This window comes from Colobus angolensis, unplaced genomic scaffold (assembly GCF_000951035.1).
Source record: "Colobus angolensis palliatus isolate OR3802 unplaced genomic scaffold, Cang.pa_1.0 Scaffold9, whole genome shotgun sequence".
Lineage (NCBI taxonomy): Eukaryota > Metazoa > Chordata > Mammalia > Primates > Cercopithecidae > Colobus > Colobus angolensis.
In genome coordinates, this window is record NW_012122931.1 from 8,065,509 (window position 1) to 8,083,948 (window position 18,440).

General features: G+C 51.8%; 2 protein-coding genes across 6 annotated transcripts in view; both read right to left on the reverse strand.

Annotated features, from left to right (window-relative positions):
* GARNL3 (GTPase activating Rap/RanGAP domain-like 3) overlaps window positions 1-427 on the reverse strand; it is a 177,348-nt gene extending 176,921 nt beyond the window's left edge. Inside the window, exon 1 of the mRNA XM_011931358.1 lies at window positions 209-427. Within this exon, the coding sequence (XP_011786748.1) occupies window positions 209-258 (50 nt within the window). The 5' untranslated portion in view covers window positions 259-427. The remainder of the gene's footprint in view (window positions 1-208) is intronic.
* Window positions 428-1,715: 1,288 nt separating this feature from the next.
* Window positions 1,716-18,440, reverse strand: part of RALGPS1 (Ral GEF with PH domain and SH3 binding motif 1) — a 261,883-nt gene continuing 245,158 nt past the window's right edge. For 2 of the 5 annotated variants that reach the window (XM_011931366.1, XM_011931361.1), the window contains 6 exons: window positions 14,751-14,834; window positions 13,282-13,387; window positions 12,797-12,889; window positions 12,467-12,572; window positions 10,676-10,767; window positions 1,716-6,150 (listed from right to left, as the gene is read on the reverse strand). In XM_011931366.1, the coding sequence (XP_011786756.1) occupies window positions 6,121-6,150; window positions 10,676-10,767; window positions 12,467-12,572; window positions 12,797-12,889; window positions 13,282-13,387; window positions 14,751-14,834 (511 nt within the window). In that variant the 3' untranslated portion in view covers window positions 1,716-6,120. Of the gene's footprint in view, window positions 6,151-7,864; window positions 8,299-10,675; window positions 10,768-12,466; window positions 12,573-12,796; window positions 12,890-13,281; window positions 13,388-14,750; window positions 14,835-18,440 lie in introns of those variants that run through there. The other 3 variants (XM_011931365.1, XM_011931363.1, XM_011931362.1) reach the window with 3 other exon arrangements.

The following is an 18,440-nucleotide window of genomic DNA, read 5'->3' on the forward strand; positions in this document are numbered from 1 at the left end:
CTCCGGTGACGCCCCTCCCGCGCCAGCCCCGCCAGGTTCTTGCGGTCGGCTTTCGGCACCTCTGCGGGGCCCACAGGCCCAAAACGCCCAACCTATCCTCGACTGTCCCGTCCACGACCCCACCCCTCCTGCTTGCCCCTCAGCATAGACCCTGGCCCCGCCCACCTACCCCTGCACTACTGAGCTCGCGCAAGGCCCTCGCCCTTACCCCAAACCTCTGCTTTCTCGAGCGTCGTCCCTTGGAGTTCGGCCCCTCATCGCCTCAGCACCTCCTGGCCCTTTCTATTGTAGCTCCGCCCCTAGGGCGCTCCTTTCCCATGTCCCGCCCACAGGTATGGCTCCGCCCCCAGGGGCCCCGCCTTTTCCCTTCGAAGCTCCCACCGACTCCGTTCCCAGACCAGCTCCATCGCCTCCTCAGTTCTGCTCTGACAGGGCCTGCCACAGCCCCGCCCGGCCGCGAGAGTCCCCGCCTACACTCGGTGGCCCCGCCCAGTCACCTCCTGCCTTCTGCGCCCTCGTCCAGCCTGCCCGCAGGCTCCGCGCGGGGTAGATGCCCGCACCCGTGGCTAAAGCGGCGTTTTGCCGTCTGGTCTGCGTTGGCTCCGGGATCCTGCCATCCATCAAGGGGGAGGTACTCCTGTCTTCTGGTGGCCGTTTGTGGCGCCTGACGCCGTAAGGCTAAGGGGCTGGAGCTTTGCAGAATACCAGTTGTGGGTTCGCGTCTTGACTGTTAGTTTCTAACTGTGACAACCCCCAACCCCATCCTCACTTCCCTAAGTCAAATGCATTCTTCTCAGGGCCCTTGAACACTGCACTGTGATTGAGGGCAGCGACCCCATCTGGGTAAAGCTGGGGCCACCGTGCCGTCTAAATCAGGAGGAGGAGGTAAGCTAGGGCTACCTCGGCAAGTTGGGCTTTGTCGTAGCTAGGGAGGTGTGGCTATGCTGGCCTGGAACTGGGACGGTGGAGCAGAGCCCGAGGACTGTGCTTGTGTGGGGGAACCTGTGCTTGGGCGACTGGCCACTGCAGCCTTGGAAGGCACTGGCTGGGAAACTGAGGCAGTCCGGGCCAGGGGATCACACCACCCCCTGGTGCACACTTCCTCAATGACTTCCAGGTTCTTTCTTGGTAAGGCCTGAACTTTGTGAGAGAACGAAGGGGCTGCCCAGAGAGCACGGAGAGAAAGATGTAGAGGAGGCCTTTTTATTTCTCCTTCCAGCCCCTCTAGCGATGCCCCTGGTCCTCCCCTCAGGTTTCCATGAGATAACCCTTTTAAGACAGCCCTCTTTTTTCTCCAAGCGAGGTATAGTGGAGTTCTGGGCTTTTGCCTAACATCATGAAGTCCTCCCAACATACCTTTTCAGACTTAAAATCCCGTTACTCCCACAAAACCTGTACTCAGTGAGATCGGGTTGTCTTTTTCCCAGCCTCACCCTGCTCCTTCTCATTTCTGTCTCTCTATTGCCCCCACCCTTCATGTGTTCTGCAACCTCTGAACTGAATCTCCAAATACCCACTGCCTTCTAAAGCATCCTACGTCTCCTGCCTCTCTCCTTGGAGTGCCTGTCCCTTCCTGAGGATGCTGCTCCCGCACGGTTTTGATGCTCTGGTTACGTCCTAGCTGAGTTTTGGGCTCCCTATGCCTCCTTTGTGTCTATCTGAAACAGCAACTGTTTGCTAAGTGAATGTGTGTGACTTTAATAAACTGAGCAGTATTCATTGGAAAACACATTTAATTTCAAAGTAAACAAAGATGTTGTACATTAAAGTATTTAATTAGTGAAATAATTATCAATGTAACAAGCTGAAAAATACAGCAACTTGATACAAGACTGAGGTAACAAAATACTTCACCAAAAATCTAAAGAACCCCATGGAGGGCTGATTGATGTTCAGTGGTTACTGCGGGTGAGACAATTCACAAGAATTAGAGAAAGTCCTTACACAACTGCATGCAGGGGTCTGCTGGAAAAAAAGACAGCCCAGGAGAGTGCAACAGATTTAACAGGAAACGAATTAAAATGTAGAAACTGATTTTCAACTTACTTCGAAGAGTACATAAGAAATTGAAAACTACTCTCTATGCAACATTTTGAATGCTAAGTGGAAAACCATGCATTTTGGCACGAAATTTATTGAAGATTATACCATACGAATTAATTACTATTATTTCATTAGTGAATAGTCACAGTCGTTCAGAAATGGATAAAGAGATTAATGGTTATAAAATGGACAGATGATCTCCTGTGTTGCTGCTGTAAGCGGGGTTTTGAGGCTGCCCAGGGGGTGTACACGCTTGTGCAGCATACAGCTGCAAGGCGGTCTCAAGTCCATGGTACAAGTTCTCAACACCCAAGAAAACGCAGGTCTCGCTCATATTGTAGTTATTTAACATTGAAATTAAAAACAGAAACCTATGGAGCAAATACTGTGACATTTCAACCCTACTCTCTCATTCCACCTTTGGAATCCTCGGCATGGCCAACTGCAGCTCTGTGCCTGGCTCTTCTGGGCCAACCAGCCTCTAGTGACTTCATCCTCATTGCCACTGAACTCGCAGATCAAGAGGCTATTCAGTCTGTTGAGCCTTTTGATGCCTTTCTGGAGCAATCTATGCACAGGATTTATACTCAGGGCTAGGAGAGAGGCAAGGTCTTGCCTAAGGAGATATGTGTGGTGGGGACTACTTGTTTGTTGAGTGGTCAGGTCCGTGAGGGCAGGGATCAGATCTGACTTGTTCTTAGCACAGGCAGCACTTGCTAGTGATGTGAATGAAAAAATGAATGAATGGGTGGTTTTGTGCAGAGAATCTGTTATTTCTAAAGGACTAGGAGTTTGTTTTTTTTTAACATGAAACCACTTCATATGTAAAAATGATGTAAAGCTGATTTAAGTCATTTATGGGCTCACAAACCAGAAAGATGTGTTTTTGGCAATGCTCCCCAGTGGTTACGGACATCAGCAGTGTCGGGGAAGGGCTCTGGGCCCCACCTGAGGAACAGAGCAGATGTTGCCTGCAACTGGCTTCCTGTTTCATGGAGCATTTCCGCCTGTAAAATGGCATCCGAAAAGGTACACCTCTTGGGGCTTGGGAGGTGGGGGTAAGATGATACTGGCCATCTTAGTAAGAAAAAAAAAAAGCACTATAAATTCAATTGGCAAAAGAGAGTGAGTTTCTTCCTAAACAGAATCTCTTCAAGTATCTACTTCCTCAGGTTCCACAGCCTTATAGGGAGGGAGGGGGCCAAAGTCTCTCACTGGGCAGTTAGAACAAGATTTCTACTGCTCTCTACCAAATCAATCCTCCATCAATGTCAGTTGCCAGAATGCACTTGACTGATCTTGAATAACAAAACATGTTCAACTGTCCTAGGGAGAGAGGTGAGTTGTTCTTGGGACAACAATGTTACCAGCTACCAACTCCACAGTTGTAGAAAACTTTCTGTAACTTTCATTTTGGGGTGCCATGATCCATTTGCTTAAAAAAATACAGCATATGCATGCAAGAAATAATCCCTTCAATGGCTTTATAAACATTGGTGCACTCTGGACAGTCCAGGAGCAAAAACTAGAAATGCTTCCCTCCAGGGGGAGGGTCCACCCATGGACTTTCCCACCTTGTGATTGGTGCCTGGCTCTCTCTGTCTCAGGCTCACAGGGTTCAGACCAACACTGGGAAGACAAGCAGCATTCAATGCCCATGTTTGGCCGAGCCTCTGCTTAGAGAGCTGAGTGTCTTCCAGCCTTATCTCCAGGACTCTTCCGGTGTGGTCAAGGCTCTTACTGCTTCTATAAGGCTTTTGCCAACAAAGTCTAAGGAGATTCTTCAAGATTCCGAGCTAAGAATGTTCTTGGGAGAGGACGTGGAAACAGACTAAATTAGTGAGAAGACTAAACATTTTGAATTGTGATTGTGCGATTTCAAATTAGGCTGAGACATTTGTGAAAGAAAAGACAAACTTATAAGGGATAGAAAATGACCTGTTTTTGTGGTGCCTGAAATTCTGAGGTTTTGGATTGGCATCTATAATAATACTTCCATGTGTGAAAAACCCGGACAGTTTGCAGAATGGAAAAACCCAAGGAAAATAGGTAGTTGATGTTCCACATCTTGCACTTTCATCCAAACTTATGACTTTTGAGAAGTTAACAGGTAGAATCAGATTGAATGTAAGTTAAAGTGTTAACACTGCATGGTTCTGGTCAGAGGTGCCTGGAGTGTTTGGCACTGTCATTCAGCCTCTAGATGCTGATTCGAATAGTCATCGGGAGAATGAGGGGCAACATCCGCGTGGGTGTGCAAAGCACCCAGTGTCAAGGTTTGATGGCATCAACTTTATCACCTGGAGTTTCCTCTTAGCAGGAAAGTATTCTAGTCTTTGCTTAAAAGGAAGATGAATTACTAAGCACAGTAAGGCTCAACTACAAAATGAGGCCCTGGTGACAACTACTTTCCTCACCAAGTTATTCAGATTTCTAGAGAAGTTGTCATTATTTGGTCAAAATACAGTGGTGGGTCTTTTGGTCGTTTTGAAACTGACCTATTACAGTTTATTGGTGTCGATGTTGTTCTGAAGCATCCAGCCCAGAAACTCTTGAGGGTAGCTTGATGCCTGATCAGTGTGAGCTCTGAAACCATGACAGCTGCAAGGACCCAGAAATTCAGTCTCTTCCAGAAAACTGTTTAACGGTTAACTTCTCAGAGTTAGGATATCCAAATTAAAGGGGAAGCGGGAAGAGAAGATACTGTGATAAAGAGTAATTTATTATTTTGAATAAAAATGTATTTGTGCAAAATAAGTCACTTTAAAATGTGACAAAAGGTGACAGATAAGGACGTGGTTCATGTGAGGAGCTCCTAACTGAATGCAGAGGTTGGACTGTTCACTCCCCAGGGCTTTGTTCTCTTGTCACACGGTCATCAATTGTGCCCTTGGACTTGGAAAATGGAAAACTTGCTGGTGACTGCGTTTGGGGCCAAGACTGGGGAAGCTTAAGGTCTCAGGGTCACTCAGCTTCCCTTCATGATCAGGAATCTTGGTGGGCCCTGCCCTGGCAGTGCAGGCAAAGGGGTGAGATGATGATGGGGGCACAGGCTTCACCCTGCGGGGAGGGAGAGGTTGGTGCCTCCTGGCTCCTGCACAGCTGATCACTATGAGCATGTCGGTTGGCGCTGCAACGTCACAACTTCCCATTCTGGCGTGGTGGGAGGGGCGAGAAGAGGAGGGCCTCAGGCCCTGCTAGGAATGGGGAAGGGAGGAAGCAAGCAGGCCAGCAGCCCAGTCCACAGTCCTGAAGCCAGGTCCTGTCTCAGAAGGGCTGACAGCAAAGAGGCCTGGAAGGGACCCGGGGCCCCAGGAAACAGGCCTTCCAGATGAATAGCACCCATAGGAACAGAAAACAAGACACAATTTAAGGCATTGTTTGTTTACAGTAAAAGAATGTGAGGGACCCTCAACACAGGAGGAATCTAGGCTCTCACTCTGACCTTCCTCGGTGGACAGGGCTATAACTTAAAGTTAAAGCAGGGCCTCAAAGCGAATGAAGTGTGTGATGTCACAAGTCTTGTGCCAAAATGCATGTTTCTTGAAGAGTTCACACTCGCTCACACACACATGTACAGCACGCACACGCAGAGGACGCTTCGGGGTTGTACAAAATCTGAGGCAGCCCTGTGGGTGAGCAACCCCACGCACTTGGGGTGTAAAAAGCCTGTTCCACAGCTGTTCCTTCTCTCGGGCCCCTCTCGCAGGTTAGTTAGCGCTGTCCACTCTGTGCAGTAGAAAGCACAGAGAACCCAACGTGGGCCGGGTGCTCTCTAGTCGCAGATGCAGGTAGTGGGCCCAGAGAGGGAGAGCGGGGTGTCCAGTCTGGGGTCTGACCACTGCCCCAAGAGGCGGTGCTGCAGAATGAGTGTCATGAGAGTCGCTGGGGACTGACAGGTGGATCCCGCACTGGTGGAGCCCTCTGGGATGGTGAGGCCACAGGCCATGTCCCCTGAGTCTGGCTGTGAGCTTCCCAGCACCCTGGCTCACAGCCTGTGCCCAGGACTGCTCTTCACCACCAGGCCCAGCCTGGGTTCCCAGAAGCCTCTGAAGTCACGCCACGTCCTGCAGAGACTTACTCAAATGACATAAGGTTTGCAGGTACCTAGAAGAGAAAGCTCAGTCTCTTGTTAAAGTTTCGACCTCAGAGGACAAGGGGTGGTCCCTAGAGGAAGGGACAGGCCTTTCCCCATGAGTCTGGGAATGAGCAGGTTGGGTAGGGAGAGGGCATGGCCATAACAATAGCCACCCCATGTGAAGTGGCAGCTGAGCGCCGGGCACTGCTCTGAATCCACTATGTGCACTGCGTCCTCGAGTCCTCACTTCAACCCCATGGGGCAGGCACTGGCATCGTCCTCATTACAAAGACGAGGAAACTGAGGCTTAGAGAGGTTCAGTACACAGCAAGTAAGCAGCAGGGCTAAGAACCCAGAGCCCACGCTCTCAACCTGTCTCCTTCAGTGAAAATCAAACTGCGCTTGGGGCAGAGAGACAAATCCTGAAGGCCTGAGGTGTGTGCAGAGGGTGGGTGGCGGGAGTTGGTAAAAGGAAGCACGGGAGAAAGAGTCAGTTCAGGGATATCAGAAACCCCAAGACCTTCCCATAGCTCTGTGCCCAGGACAAGATCTTAGCCCCCTTTACTGGCGGGACTACTAGCCCCAAGGTCAGAGTGTTTCTGCTAACCCCAAAAGCTGCCAACAGGCCCTCAGCCCCAGCCCTCCTCCATCGGCACTGCTGGGGGAGGATTTGATTAGAAATAATTTCATTTAAAAAAATCCATTTTGGTGTCAGTTTGGTCAAATGATGAATTAGGAAAAAAATGCCTCTCCACGTACCAGGAGACAGTTCTAAGAATGGTCATTAGCAGCACTGTTCACTACAGCAAAAAAGCAGAAAATCAGTCCCGGGATGCCCAACAGAATAACTAATAACAATGAAATCAGTAAAAATAAATGAATGACTGCTACATGTGGTAACACAGATGAATCCTAGGAACATGTTATAGGAGAAAAGCAAGACACAAGAAAATGCATCGTTATGGTTCTATTTATAAGAAAGTTTGTTTGTTTGTTTGTTTCTTTCTTTTTTTTTTGACAACGGAGTCTCGCTCTGTCGCCCAGGCTGGAATGCAGTGGCTGGATCTCAGCTCACTGCAAGCTCCACCTCCCTGGTTCACGCCATTCTCTTGCCTCAGCCTCCCAAGTAGCTGGTACTACAGGCACCCGCCACCTCACCCGGCTAGTTTTTTGTATTTTTTAGTAGAGACGGGGTTTCACCGTGTTAGCCAGGATGGTCTCGATCTCCTGGCCTCGTGATCCGCCTGTTTCGGCCTCCCAAAGTGCTGGGATTACAGGCTTGAGCCACCGCGCCTGGCCTATAAGAAAGTTTTAAAATGCACCCCAGACAATACATGAAGGAATCAAGTACGTGACCGGTAATTCTAAAGGAATAATCAGCAGACAAATCAGCAGAGTGGTTCTGGGGCACAGGTGGGAGGGGAACAAGCCAAAGTAGGAAGAGGCCATGGTGAGGGACAGCATTCCAAGGCCCTGGTGGCTCTGCTGTTAGGCACATGCTGGCAATAGGGTGTTTTATTGCTGTTGTTTATAGCTACACATATGTTATAGATAAGGTTTAAGTGTATTCAATGTTAACAAAAACAAGTTTAGGACACGCAGTTCCACAGAATAGAAAATCAATCTAGTGACTGTGATTTTTCCACGTGAATAGATGCATTTCTGTCACACCCTTTCTTATACCCTCCTGGCATTCCATCACACGGATATACTGTGATTCACTTAAATCATCCTCTGCTATTGAATATTTCAGTTGTTGTCAACTTTTTCTTATTACATGTAGCATAGAGGGGGAATATTTGGTTGAAAGTAAATTAGAAATAAAAAGGGGGAAAAGTAGGAAGAAAAATCCCCTCCTCCAGGTCTGAAAATCAGACAAAAATCCTTAAAAACTGTAGACTTGCCATGCTATACCACATTTACCAATACATGAAACTGACCCATTAGTGCTCTGCGGGATCAGCCTGCGCTGCCTGCTGGGGCTGCTGTCATCCTCTGGCCGCTTCTCCAAAGAGGGACAATGGGTTTTGCTCAGGGTTACCACTGTGGCTCCCGGCTGGGAACACCATGCTGCCCAGGCTTCAGGCACAGGGCCCTGCCTCCTTCCCCACGCTGCCCTCCATGTGGTCAACCTTGGGGCTGTCAGTTCCCGTTGGACCTGGAGCTGCTCTGGCTTCCTGTGTGTGGTAGGTGAGCTTCAGTGTGCTGTGCTCTTAGAAAGTGGCCCTCGGCCGGGCGCGGTGGCTCAAGCCTGTAATCCCAGCACTTTGGGAGGCCGAGACGGGCGGATCACGAGGTCAGGAGATCGAGGCCATCCTGGCTAACACGGTGAAACCCCGTCTCTACTAAAAATACAAAAACTAGCCGGGCGAGGTGGCGGGCGCCTGTAGTCCCAGCTACTTGGGAGGCTGAGGCAGGAGAATGGTGTAAACCCGGGAGGCGGGGAGGTTGCAGTGAGCTGAGATCCGGCCACTGCACTCCCATCCGGGCGGCCAAGGCAGAGTCCCCCTCAAAAAAAAAAAAAAAAAAAAGAAAGTGGCCCTCAGAGCTACTGAGGGACCCCAGACACACACGGGGTGACCAGCGTGGAAGAGGCCAGGATGCTCTTCCTCTCTTAATGCAATCTGAGGCGGCAGCAGCCTCGTTCAGGTCTTGGCACCTTGTCTCAAGGGATCACCTTGACATGGCTGCCAACCAAAACCCTTGTCTTCCCGTCATACGGATGGCCAATTACATTTATTCAATGTACAAACTATATATAAAGCTCTCTAGAAACGATAGAATTACCATTTCTTGTGTATCATCTTAGAACTTTTATACAGACGAGATCATCCTTTCCAAATGTTTTTACCCTGATCTGCCTCTTTCTAAAAACTATCAAGTGTTGCACAACAGGGACCCCCGGAGGGTTACAGAGGCTTCCAGGGTTTTGTTCCTATCAAGAACGATGCTGCAGTGAACATTCTTAAACACAGCTTTGAGCACATGTGTGGGCACATCCCTAGGACAAATCCCCCAAAGTCAGATGGGTGAGTCAAGGGAATCAACTGCAATTTATTTGGAACCTGTGGCACCCGTTTATTCTTGTATTGGTCTTGTCCTGTTTTAGTTGGTCAAGGACTAATTCTGAGAACTTGCTAATTCTGCTTTCTAGCTTCTTATCATCTATAATTTCAATCAGCTGCTCGTATTTGTCCTCATCTGTGTTATAGATCCTGAATAGGACCGAGCTGAGCACCGAGCCCTAGGACCTGTCACTGTCACTAGAGACCTCCCTCCAGCTTCCAGAACCACTTGGAGGGACCAAGAAGTCTGTGACTGTGCCTTGTGGCACCATGAAGTCCCCATCCTCCTGGACCCGAATGCCTGGTATGAACTTGCCTTTGCTGAGGTCCCCCAGACTTCAGAGCTGCTACCTGCAAGGAGGCTTGCTGAGTCTACTTCCAGGCACTACCCCCGACTGTCCTTGAAGCGCCACCCTCTACGCCATGCGCCTAGCCCTCCCAAGATGGGCTAGGAGAGAACTCCTGCTTCCCCCACTCCTCCTCTGGCTGATCCCTGGGGAACACACACATGGACACTTAGGGACAGGAGCATCAATGCTGCCCACCTGACCCCCAGGGAGCAGGAGGCTTCAGCCCGCTCCCATTTGCTGCTGAGGGCAAAGGCAGCCATTTCTCTCACAAGCCTGGACAGCTGGGGATGTGCTTCCAGTCTTTTGCTCAGCTGCGGGGGTTACCAGGGAAGTGGAGACAGGATAGGCAGGAGGGCTCAGGGGCAACAAGTAGCGAATCAGGGGAGTCAGGCAGACTTGGGTTCAATCCCAGCTCCACTGCTCACTAATGTGGGACCTTAAACGTGTGTCTGCCCCTTTCTGAGCCTCAGAATCCTCAGCATAAAATGGAGACAGTAAGAGAATCTACCTCACAGGGATGTTGGGAGAATTCAGCCAATTCCTGCACGTGAAGCATTTCATGTAACACCCTTGGTGGGATGGCTGGGGGCGACCAGGGGAGAGGGCCATACCACGAGCCAGGCCCAGTAGGCCAGAGGGGGCCTATGTCAATACAGAATCTACTGGTTCAAACACACTGAGAAGCTAGGGACCCCTTTCACCAGCGGCCTTGCCTGGCCCGTGGCTGGCTGTCAGTAAGTTAGCTGCATTATTCCCAAGGGTTGTGGGGCAGGGAGGAGTGAGTGTGGAGTATTCCCATGAAGTCAGCTCTTGGCAGGGATGACCTAAATAGATGCCAGAACCTGATCCTGGGGTGATATCGCAGCTGCTCATAACTCTCCCCTAGTGGGTGTTTCTGTGGCATTTCCTATTGTGGGAAAGACACAGGAACCAGATTCAAAGTTCTGGTCTGGAGCTGGGCTTAGTTCTAAGCTGAGCAAGGGGGTGCCTTGTCTCAAGGGAAGAGGCTGATCAGAAGAGGGTATCTGAGAGTGTGGCTAATGGGCTCTGAAAGAAGAGAACCCTGTTTTCTAAGGACCCTTAGTTCCAAGGGTGGGAGAGGATATTTCAGGTGACAAGCAGGATTTTGGTGACTTTACCTGAGGCCTGTTGCTTTTACATGCATCATCCAAATGCTTGTGCCACAGTATTGCATGAAATCGGGAACCAGTCTGAAACTTGTAAACATTGCCTGATGGATAGAGAAACCATGAGTTAAGAAGAGGGCCGCGTAGGAGGGTCAGCTGGTGACTGTGGCATAAAGATAAATGTAAACACGGGTAACTAAACTAGGAAGGTCGGCCCAGGTGAGCCGGAACATGCAGAGAAAGCAGCCTCCAGGGCTCCCTCCAGTGGTCTCTTTGGACCATGGCTTTTAACCATTTTGGGGCCATGGTGCCTTTGGCTGTCTGGTTAAGCCTGTGGACCATCCTCAGAATAATGTTTCCAAAAGTATAAAATACAAAGGAAATCGATAATACTCAAATATAGCTATCAAACTACTAAAAAACAAACCAGTGGTATAATTCTATAGGTGCTTCTATATTAAAGCACTAAGAACAAGATCTAGTACGAGTCTGATATTGTACTGTAATTTCAAAGAGATAAGCGTAAGTGACATTTTGAAATGTCTGTAACAATATGTGATTTCTCTTGGAGATAAGATCACAGGTATTGCTGACATTTTTATTGTTGGATGCTTATGCTCATAACTGAAGGAGTCAGAAGTCACTGAAAACAAAGATGCATGTTTTTCCACACCCAAGTTCACAGACCTCTTGAATTCTGTCCACGGACCCTGGCCACCCCTTGTGTCACATTTCCTTAAGAAACCACTGCTAATCTGGTCCAGACTGTTGAGGGAGGAACAATGGTAACCAAACTCAGGACACACTGCCACATGTGTGCAACAAATGTGGCTTCAGTCACTCAGACACTGAGCAGAGAACTTGGCAATTTATCTCTTCCCCATTCCAGGATCCTGGAGGCTCCCTTTGTTTCTCTGCTTCTCAGCTAAGAACATTCGAGCCTGAAACTCAAGGCATGGTCTCCCCACCAGCACCGCCATCTGCATCACCCGGGAGCTTGTTGGAAATGCAGAATCTTGGTCTCTACCCCAGATCTGTTGAATCCAAATCTGAATTTTAACCAGATCTCCAGGTGATTTGTGTGTTCATGAACCCTACAGTAGACCATCCCTGTTAAGGTGTGAAAATGCGTGGGGATTTTCCAGCCCCAGTCAGTTTGCCTGGTTGGAATCCAATTGACCCAGGCAATTTTGGATTTTTGTCATGTGACATGGGTTACTGAGGAGACCTGCCACATCTGTTCCAAATGTCAATGAAGACAGGGCTACTCGACAGGATGGCGTCCAGAATCTCTTCTTCTTCGCAGCATGATCATGAAGTGGGAACCAGGAGGAACTGGGAGACAGCTAGAGAAGGTTGGAGCTTTGGGAAGTTAAGAGCGTTCTTCTCTGAGTTGGCCTTGGATCTGGAAACTGCCAGAGTCTCATGGCACAGGCATGTCAGGGGATCCCTGAAATCTCCCCAGAGCCAAGACCCTTCCAGCCTTACGGCCCTGCCTCATCCAGCCTTACTATTTATTCCAAGACCGTGAGGCTACAGCTCCTGGAGTGATAGGCCCCAGCAGCCACAGGTAAGGCCACAAAAAGGATTCCAGCACCCTGTGCCTCGTACCCTGCTCAAAGGACATGCCAGCCATGATCTATGCAGCCTTTGTGGACTAGCACGGACCCCACGAACATCAGAATCTAAAGCAAAGGGAAGGCGGCAGCCTCAAAAGCTCCTAATAACTTCAAAATGCACACTGAGCAGGAGAGAAAATGGGCAGAGAACAGCTGCAGGCACCAGCTCTGGCCTGCTGCCTACCTTTGTCAGGGTTGTTCAGCTGGAAGATATCTGGGTGCTCGGGGTCATCAGGCAGCTGCACCATCCAGCCCACGATGGAAACCTTTTTGCCAGGTGTGGATTTATACTGGAGGAGAGCAACAACACAGCCGGAGACCCGGGCCCAGCCCTCCACTCCACAAGGGAGGCCGACCTGGGTCAGGCAAGGCTCCCTCCCTCCCCTGCCACCTTCCCACCTGCATCCTCCGCAGTTCACATAGATCCCTTTCCCACCACCATCCTCCACAGTTCACAGAGCTCCCTTCCCCACTAGAGGAAGTCCCAGTAATAGAGTACTTTCAAGGGACTTACGTGTTTTCTGTCTGTGCCCCGCAAGGACTTGGCTCCGTAGTACAGGAGGGTGGATCCTGAGAGTATGACCCAGTACCTGGTCCACGAGGACAGCTACAGAGGAAGGAGAGGCTGAGTGATGCCACCAGGGGTCATGAGGGTAGAGGACCCCTGGCTGATTCCAGATCCAGCCATCCCATCAATGCCACTGCAGGCCCCATCTCTTCCCTGGCCCTCCACCACCCCCTGGCAATGCTAACTTCCACCTAGGACCAAGAGAGGAGGCGTCTTCCCTCCCCTCTCTTGCTCCTTTACTCAGGGAGCCCTTCTTTTGTTCATTTTAAGGCAGTGTCGGGCGTAATTCCTGAGAATTCAGCTCACTGCACGCCCACTGCAAGCCGGGCCTCTGCCACGCATGTGACTTTCTTGCTGAGACCTCTAGGAGTGAGCACTATTTACAGACGCGGAAGCCCCTGCTGCCCAGGTGGATGCGGGTCTGTACTTACCGCAGGCTTCCGCCCTTCCTTGAGCAGAGTTTTTCTTCTCAGAGGCCCCTCCATGGTGGGCACGGCTGCCGAATTCCCCAGAGAACAGATGCACGGGCCGGTGGGGCTGAGGAGAGACCACCGGTCAGACATCGCCCTGGAGGAGCTGAGGTCAAGCACCCTCTCTCTCACTGGGGACCATAGGTGCCCCCACTACCAAGTCCGTGATGTCCCAGCAGTCCAGACTCAACAGCACAGGGCAAGTCCCGGAGGGGAGGGCCAGGTGATGACGCACATGAAGGGCCCACCGCCAAGGACTCCCACACCCGTCTCTCTGGGGCGGCAAAGCTCCAGGCTTGGTGACCAAGTTCCTCATAACCCAGGCCCCGATCAGCACCCCCAACCTATCCTGAGGGCTGCTTTTGTCGTGGCTGCAGCCTGGCCGCTCCCTGGGGCTGGTGTGGGCGCCTCCACACCTGAGGAGCTGGTGCCTGTGAAGCCCCAGCTCCAGCAGCCCTTCCTTCTGGTGTTGGCAGGAGCCTCAGAGGGGCAGCGAGGACGGGAAGAGCCGGTGTGGAGTGACAAGAGGGACGCTAGCCCACACGCACCATTCCCCACACCTTTCCCAGGCTCTTCACTCATCATCTCTCCTGGGGACTCAAGCATCACCTACAGATGAAGGCGTCCAAGGGCATGGCAGCCTACACCTCCCTCCTGAGCTCCAGATCTGCCCACGCCCCAGGAATGGCACCACCCCCTACTGGCTGCTTCAGCCAGAAAGCTGGGGTTTTCTTCTGTTTCAGATGCCCCGTAACTTAATCAGTCCCAAGGATGCACTGGGGATCAGGTACTAAACATGTCTGACCATCCATCTTAGCCATCCCACTATACCTTAGGCCACCGGACTGTCCTTTGAGCCACTGCCCAGTGCGCTCCACTGACCTTCCTGGATCCACACTGGCCAGTGCCTCCACCCTCCCCCTCTCCTCTCCTCTCCTCCACCCACCCACAGCAAGCCCCTTTTATGGCTCACTGTCGTTTTTAAGGTCTGAGCCACCATCCTCACCCCTGCTGGATGCTGGATGCGGCTCCAGCTCATCTCATGTCCCTGCCCTCTCTCATTCCTTCCAACATTCCCTCCCTTCCCTTCACTCGAATCATCCAGCCCTTCCTGCCTCACAGCCCACACTGTCCCTTTGCTGGCAGCACTCTCATTGCCCCTCTACTTCCAATTATTTGGTGAATTCCTATCATTCTTCCAGTCTCTTTTTCAGGGAGGCCCTCCCTGATCCCCGGAACCAAGTATGCTCCCCCTCCTCTTCCTGAGTGCCCCTCACCTCCTCTGGGACAGCCAGTGCACCTGGCAGTAGCCTCACGGGGGCAAAGGCCGTGTCTGTTTCTTTCGGCAGCCTCTAGCACAGTGCTTGGCATCCAACACGCCATATAACAAGCTATGTGTCAAACAAATGAACACATGAACACATGGATACCTGTAGACACAGCTCCGGGTTCTGGGAGAGTTCCGAACTGGAACCCGCCAGTTGGGCCCCAGGGTGGCATAGAGACGTCCCCTGCTTCAGAGGAAAAGGGTTAAATTTTAGCAACAGCTTTGAAAGACCAGATGCTCCTGAAGGAGGCAAGAGCACCCCGGACTACATAATCAGTTAGCTCAGGAAGCACCGCAGAGCAACCTCCCTCCCTCCCCAACTTCTCCCCAGCCTCCTCGGCCACACTGCAAGCACACCTGGAGCTGCCTGGCCAGTAAACACAGCAACCCTCAGAGTCTCCAAGTCTCCAGGTAATTCTTTCAACTTTTTATTGAGTGTTCACCCTTTTTCCAGTGTCAAGAGCATGATTAAAATCCAGGCACGCCCACTTGCCTCAGTTTAGGGCTGAGATGTTTCATAGCAAACACTGTACAGCCCCGACAATCCATGGCAAGTCCACATGAAAAGTGCACACAGAATTGTGGGCAGCCTTGCCTGTCGGGCCTGGGGGCCATTCACCAGGACATAACTGGAGCTACATCTTCTCCACTGGACAGTCTCCTCTGTGGCTCCAGCCAGGCCCCTGCAAACTTGCTCTGTGACCTGCTGCAGCATCCAGGAGTCCATGCTCCAAGCTTGCTCCGTGGGCGGCCCTCTGGCTTTCCTCTCACCTGCACTCCCGGCAGTGAGCCTTTCCAGGGCAACGTGCAGCTTCCTGCTCTGCCTCTTTGCAGGGAGGCAGCCTCTTTCTCCTTTAGCCTCTCCTGTCTTAGAAGACTCACGTCCCATATCCACTTGATGTTCCAACCTTCTCCCCACCCTTGAGGCGTGGCCTACTCTCTGACCACAGCTCTTCTTGCCCATTGGCCAGACAACAATATAATCAACTTAATGAAGTCAGATGAGGCCCAGAGTTCCTTTGTAAGATCCCCTCAGTCCTCCATGGTCAGCCGTAGGTTGCTGCAAGTTGCTCTGTGACACCAGCGCCTGTGGGTGGTGTGGGGCCGCCCTCACGCATTGCAGCAGGTACATTGGACCTGCCCAGGGGCCTTTGTCCTCCTCCCAGGAAGGAGCTCTTCTTGATGACCATCTCGGGTCCACTGTCCAGGGCCCAGGGCTGGTGGGAGTTTGATGGTTAGCTGGGATGGCTGTTCCAGGCCCCTGAGCCTCCTGCCTATCGGCTCCTCCTCTCTGGGTGGTGTACCATAGCATGTGCTTGACCCCCCAGTTCTCTAACATAACGGGTGTCAGGGTGGCCACAGGCTGACCCCACCACCACCCATACTGAACTGGAGCACAGACAAGAGAGGCCCTCGTGTGCTGAACTACCAGGCCACTGGCCCAATGGCCACCTCCCTCTCAGAAAGAGGGGTGGAGTGCAGCGAGTGAATGTGACCCATGCAGATAACCATGAGTCTCTCATTCTGGACAAGTCAAACAGTCACCAACTTCATTGTTACCGACACCACATGCTGGGCACCTGGCAAGTGAGTGCACTAGCATAGCAGGTCACTGCATGAGCCCGTGCAGAAGCAGCACTGCTCAGGGGAACTGGCCACGGCTGCCTCCGGGGCTGCTCTTCTTCCAGCTGTAACCAGGGATTTCTTCTGAGCAGGGTCTGACAATGGACTTTCTTGCTGTGAGATCCTGTGTGGCTTTGTCTGCTACCCAGGGACGTTTCCGCCTCACCTGAGCTGGATTCCAGCTCTGAGCTGCCACCTGTTGGGAGCTGAGGATGGAGTCCACCTTCCCAGAGCAGGGCCCTCTGGCCCCTTGGCCACTTTTCTTCTCATGAGTCTTTTTCCCTGTTACCTGAGGAGAATGTGATGGCAGTGGATTGTCCGCAGTTTGCACAGCACCTGAGACAGGGCACAGTGGCCGCGGGGCTACTTTCTTCCCATCATTCTCTCCCTTTGCGTGAGACAGTGCGTGGCTTCGTATTTCACAGATGTCTGAAGGAACGGACACTGTTGATGGAGAGCTTGAAACAAGTATCTTCCAAGCAGGCCAGTCTCATAAGCAGCTTTTCCTCATGTCCTCCCTAAAGGAGTGAGGAGTGGACTGGCGGGGAGCACAAGGATACCAGGGGTCGCTGGGGGGCTCTCGACAGACCAAGTAGTCACTAGGTGGTGAGCGCTCACGTGCTCACATGCTCTGATGCCCCTGCAACTTCATCGAGTGCACTCATACTGTTGCAAAAACTTTGTGTAAAGCACCCTTACCCTCCCCACAATGAGGAAACTGAGGCTCAGTGATGTGAACCTACTTGACCAAGGCATGAGTCTTGTAAGCTAGGACTTGAACCCAGGACTGTCTGACTCTGCAGCCCAAGTTCCTCACCACACTGTGAGATGCGGCCTTTTAGGATAGAGGGAGAGGCGTCAGCGTCAGCACAGTGGGGTCTGTCACAGGGACTGGGCCACTGTGGCCTTTCAGGATAGAGGGAGAGGCGGCAGCGGCAGCATGGTGGGGTCTGTCACAGGGACTGGGCCACTGTGGCCTTTCAGGATAGAGGGAGAGGTGGCAGCGGCAGCATGGTGGGGTCTGTCACAGGGACTGGGCCACTGTGGCCTTTCAGGATAGAGGGAGAGGTGGCGGCGGCAGCACGGTGGGGTCTGTCGCAGGGACTGGGCCACCGCGGGCTCTTGCTGGCATTCTCCTCTCAGAGGTTCCTCTACTTGTGGGTCCCCACCTGCACTCACGCTGCCTGGGATTTGTCAGTGTCTGAGACCGAATGACCACAAGATTCTTAGGCTTGGGGATCTCCCAGGATGGGGCCACCTCCCAGGTCTCCTTGTCCCTTGGTGGCCCCAGTGGAGCGGTCTCCTGGCAGTTGCTGCCTGGCACTGAAGAGCAGCTGCCTCTTCTCAACGGCATACCACGTGCCAACTACATGCTTTCACACAAGAGCATGCCCAGCTCTGTGAGAGGGGCCCTGTTCTCAGTTTAAGATGAGGAAACTGAGGCTCAAGGAGGCATCACCTTGCTGGCCTGTCATTAGAGACAGAGACTCAAGTGTTCACAAAGGGAGGCTCATTTTCTGGTGCGGGTGGAGGGCCTGTGCCAGGGTGGCTGCTCCAGGCTGTGGAAATCAGAGCCTGCTCTCTCTGGAGCCAGGGGGAGCGACCCCAGGCCTTGAAGAGCAGCACCAGTGTGACCTTTCTCCAGGCCAACCTTTAGGAACATAGAGTCAGGGTGGAAGTGGCCAGCCTTCCCTCTAGGTGAGCCCTCCAGAGTTGGAGGAGGACCTTGCTGGGCAGGGCAACTCTGGCTGCCTGGCAGGCCAGCATCAGCATAGAGCAGCTAGGATCTCCAGCCACCGGAACCAGACAATCTGAAAGTGTCTGGAAATGTCCCTGCTTTGAGAAAGTTTGTTATTTGAATGTTCAGGGCCAGAAAATGCAAAATGATTGGGTGGTGGTATCAGAGGAACTACAGAAATCATAGATGATTCTTCTTTTTTTTTTTGGTAACTGACATAAGGGCTCATAGCCCAGAACCACAGACACCTTTCCCAATGTCATTCTGAGAACCTGTGGCTGAACACAGTGTCCTAGGAAGGCCATTTGACTGTCCCCTCTCAGGGATCTTAGGTGGAGTCAGAAGGAGGGCTGACACAGGCAATTGAGGCTTGCCCAGACCAGGAGCTTGTGGGAGCCTGAGTCTGGGGAAGACATCGACTGGCAACAATAT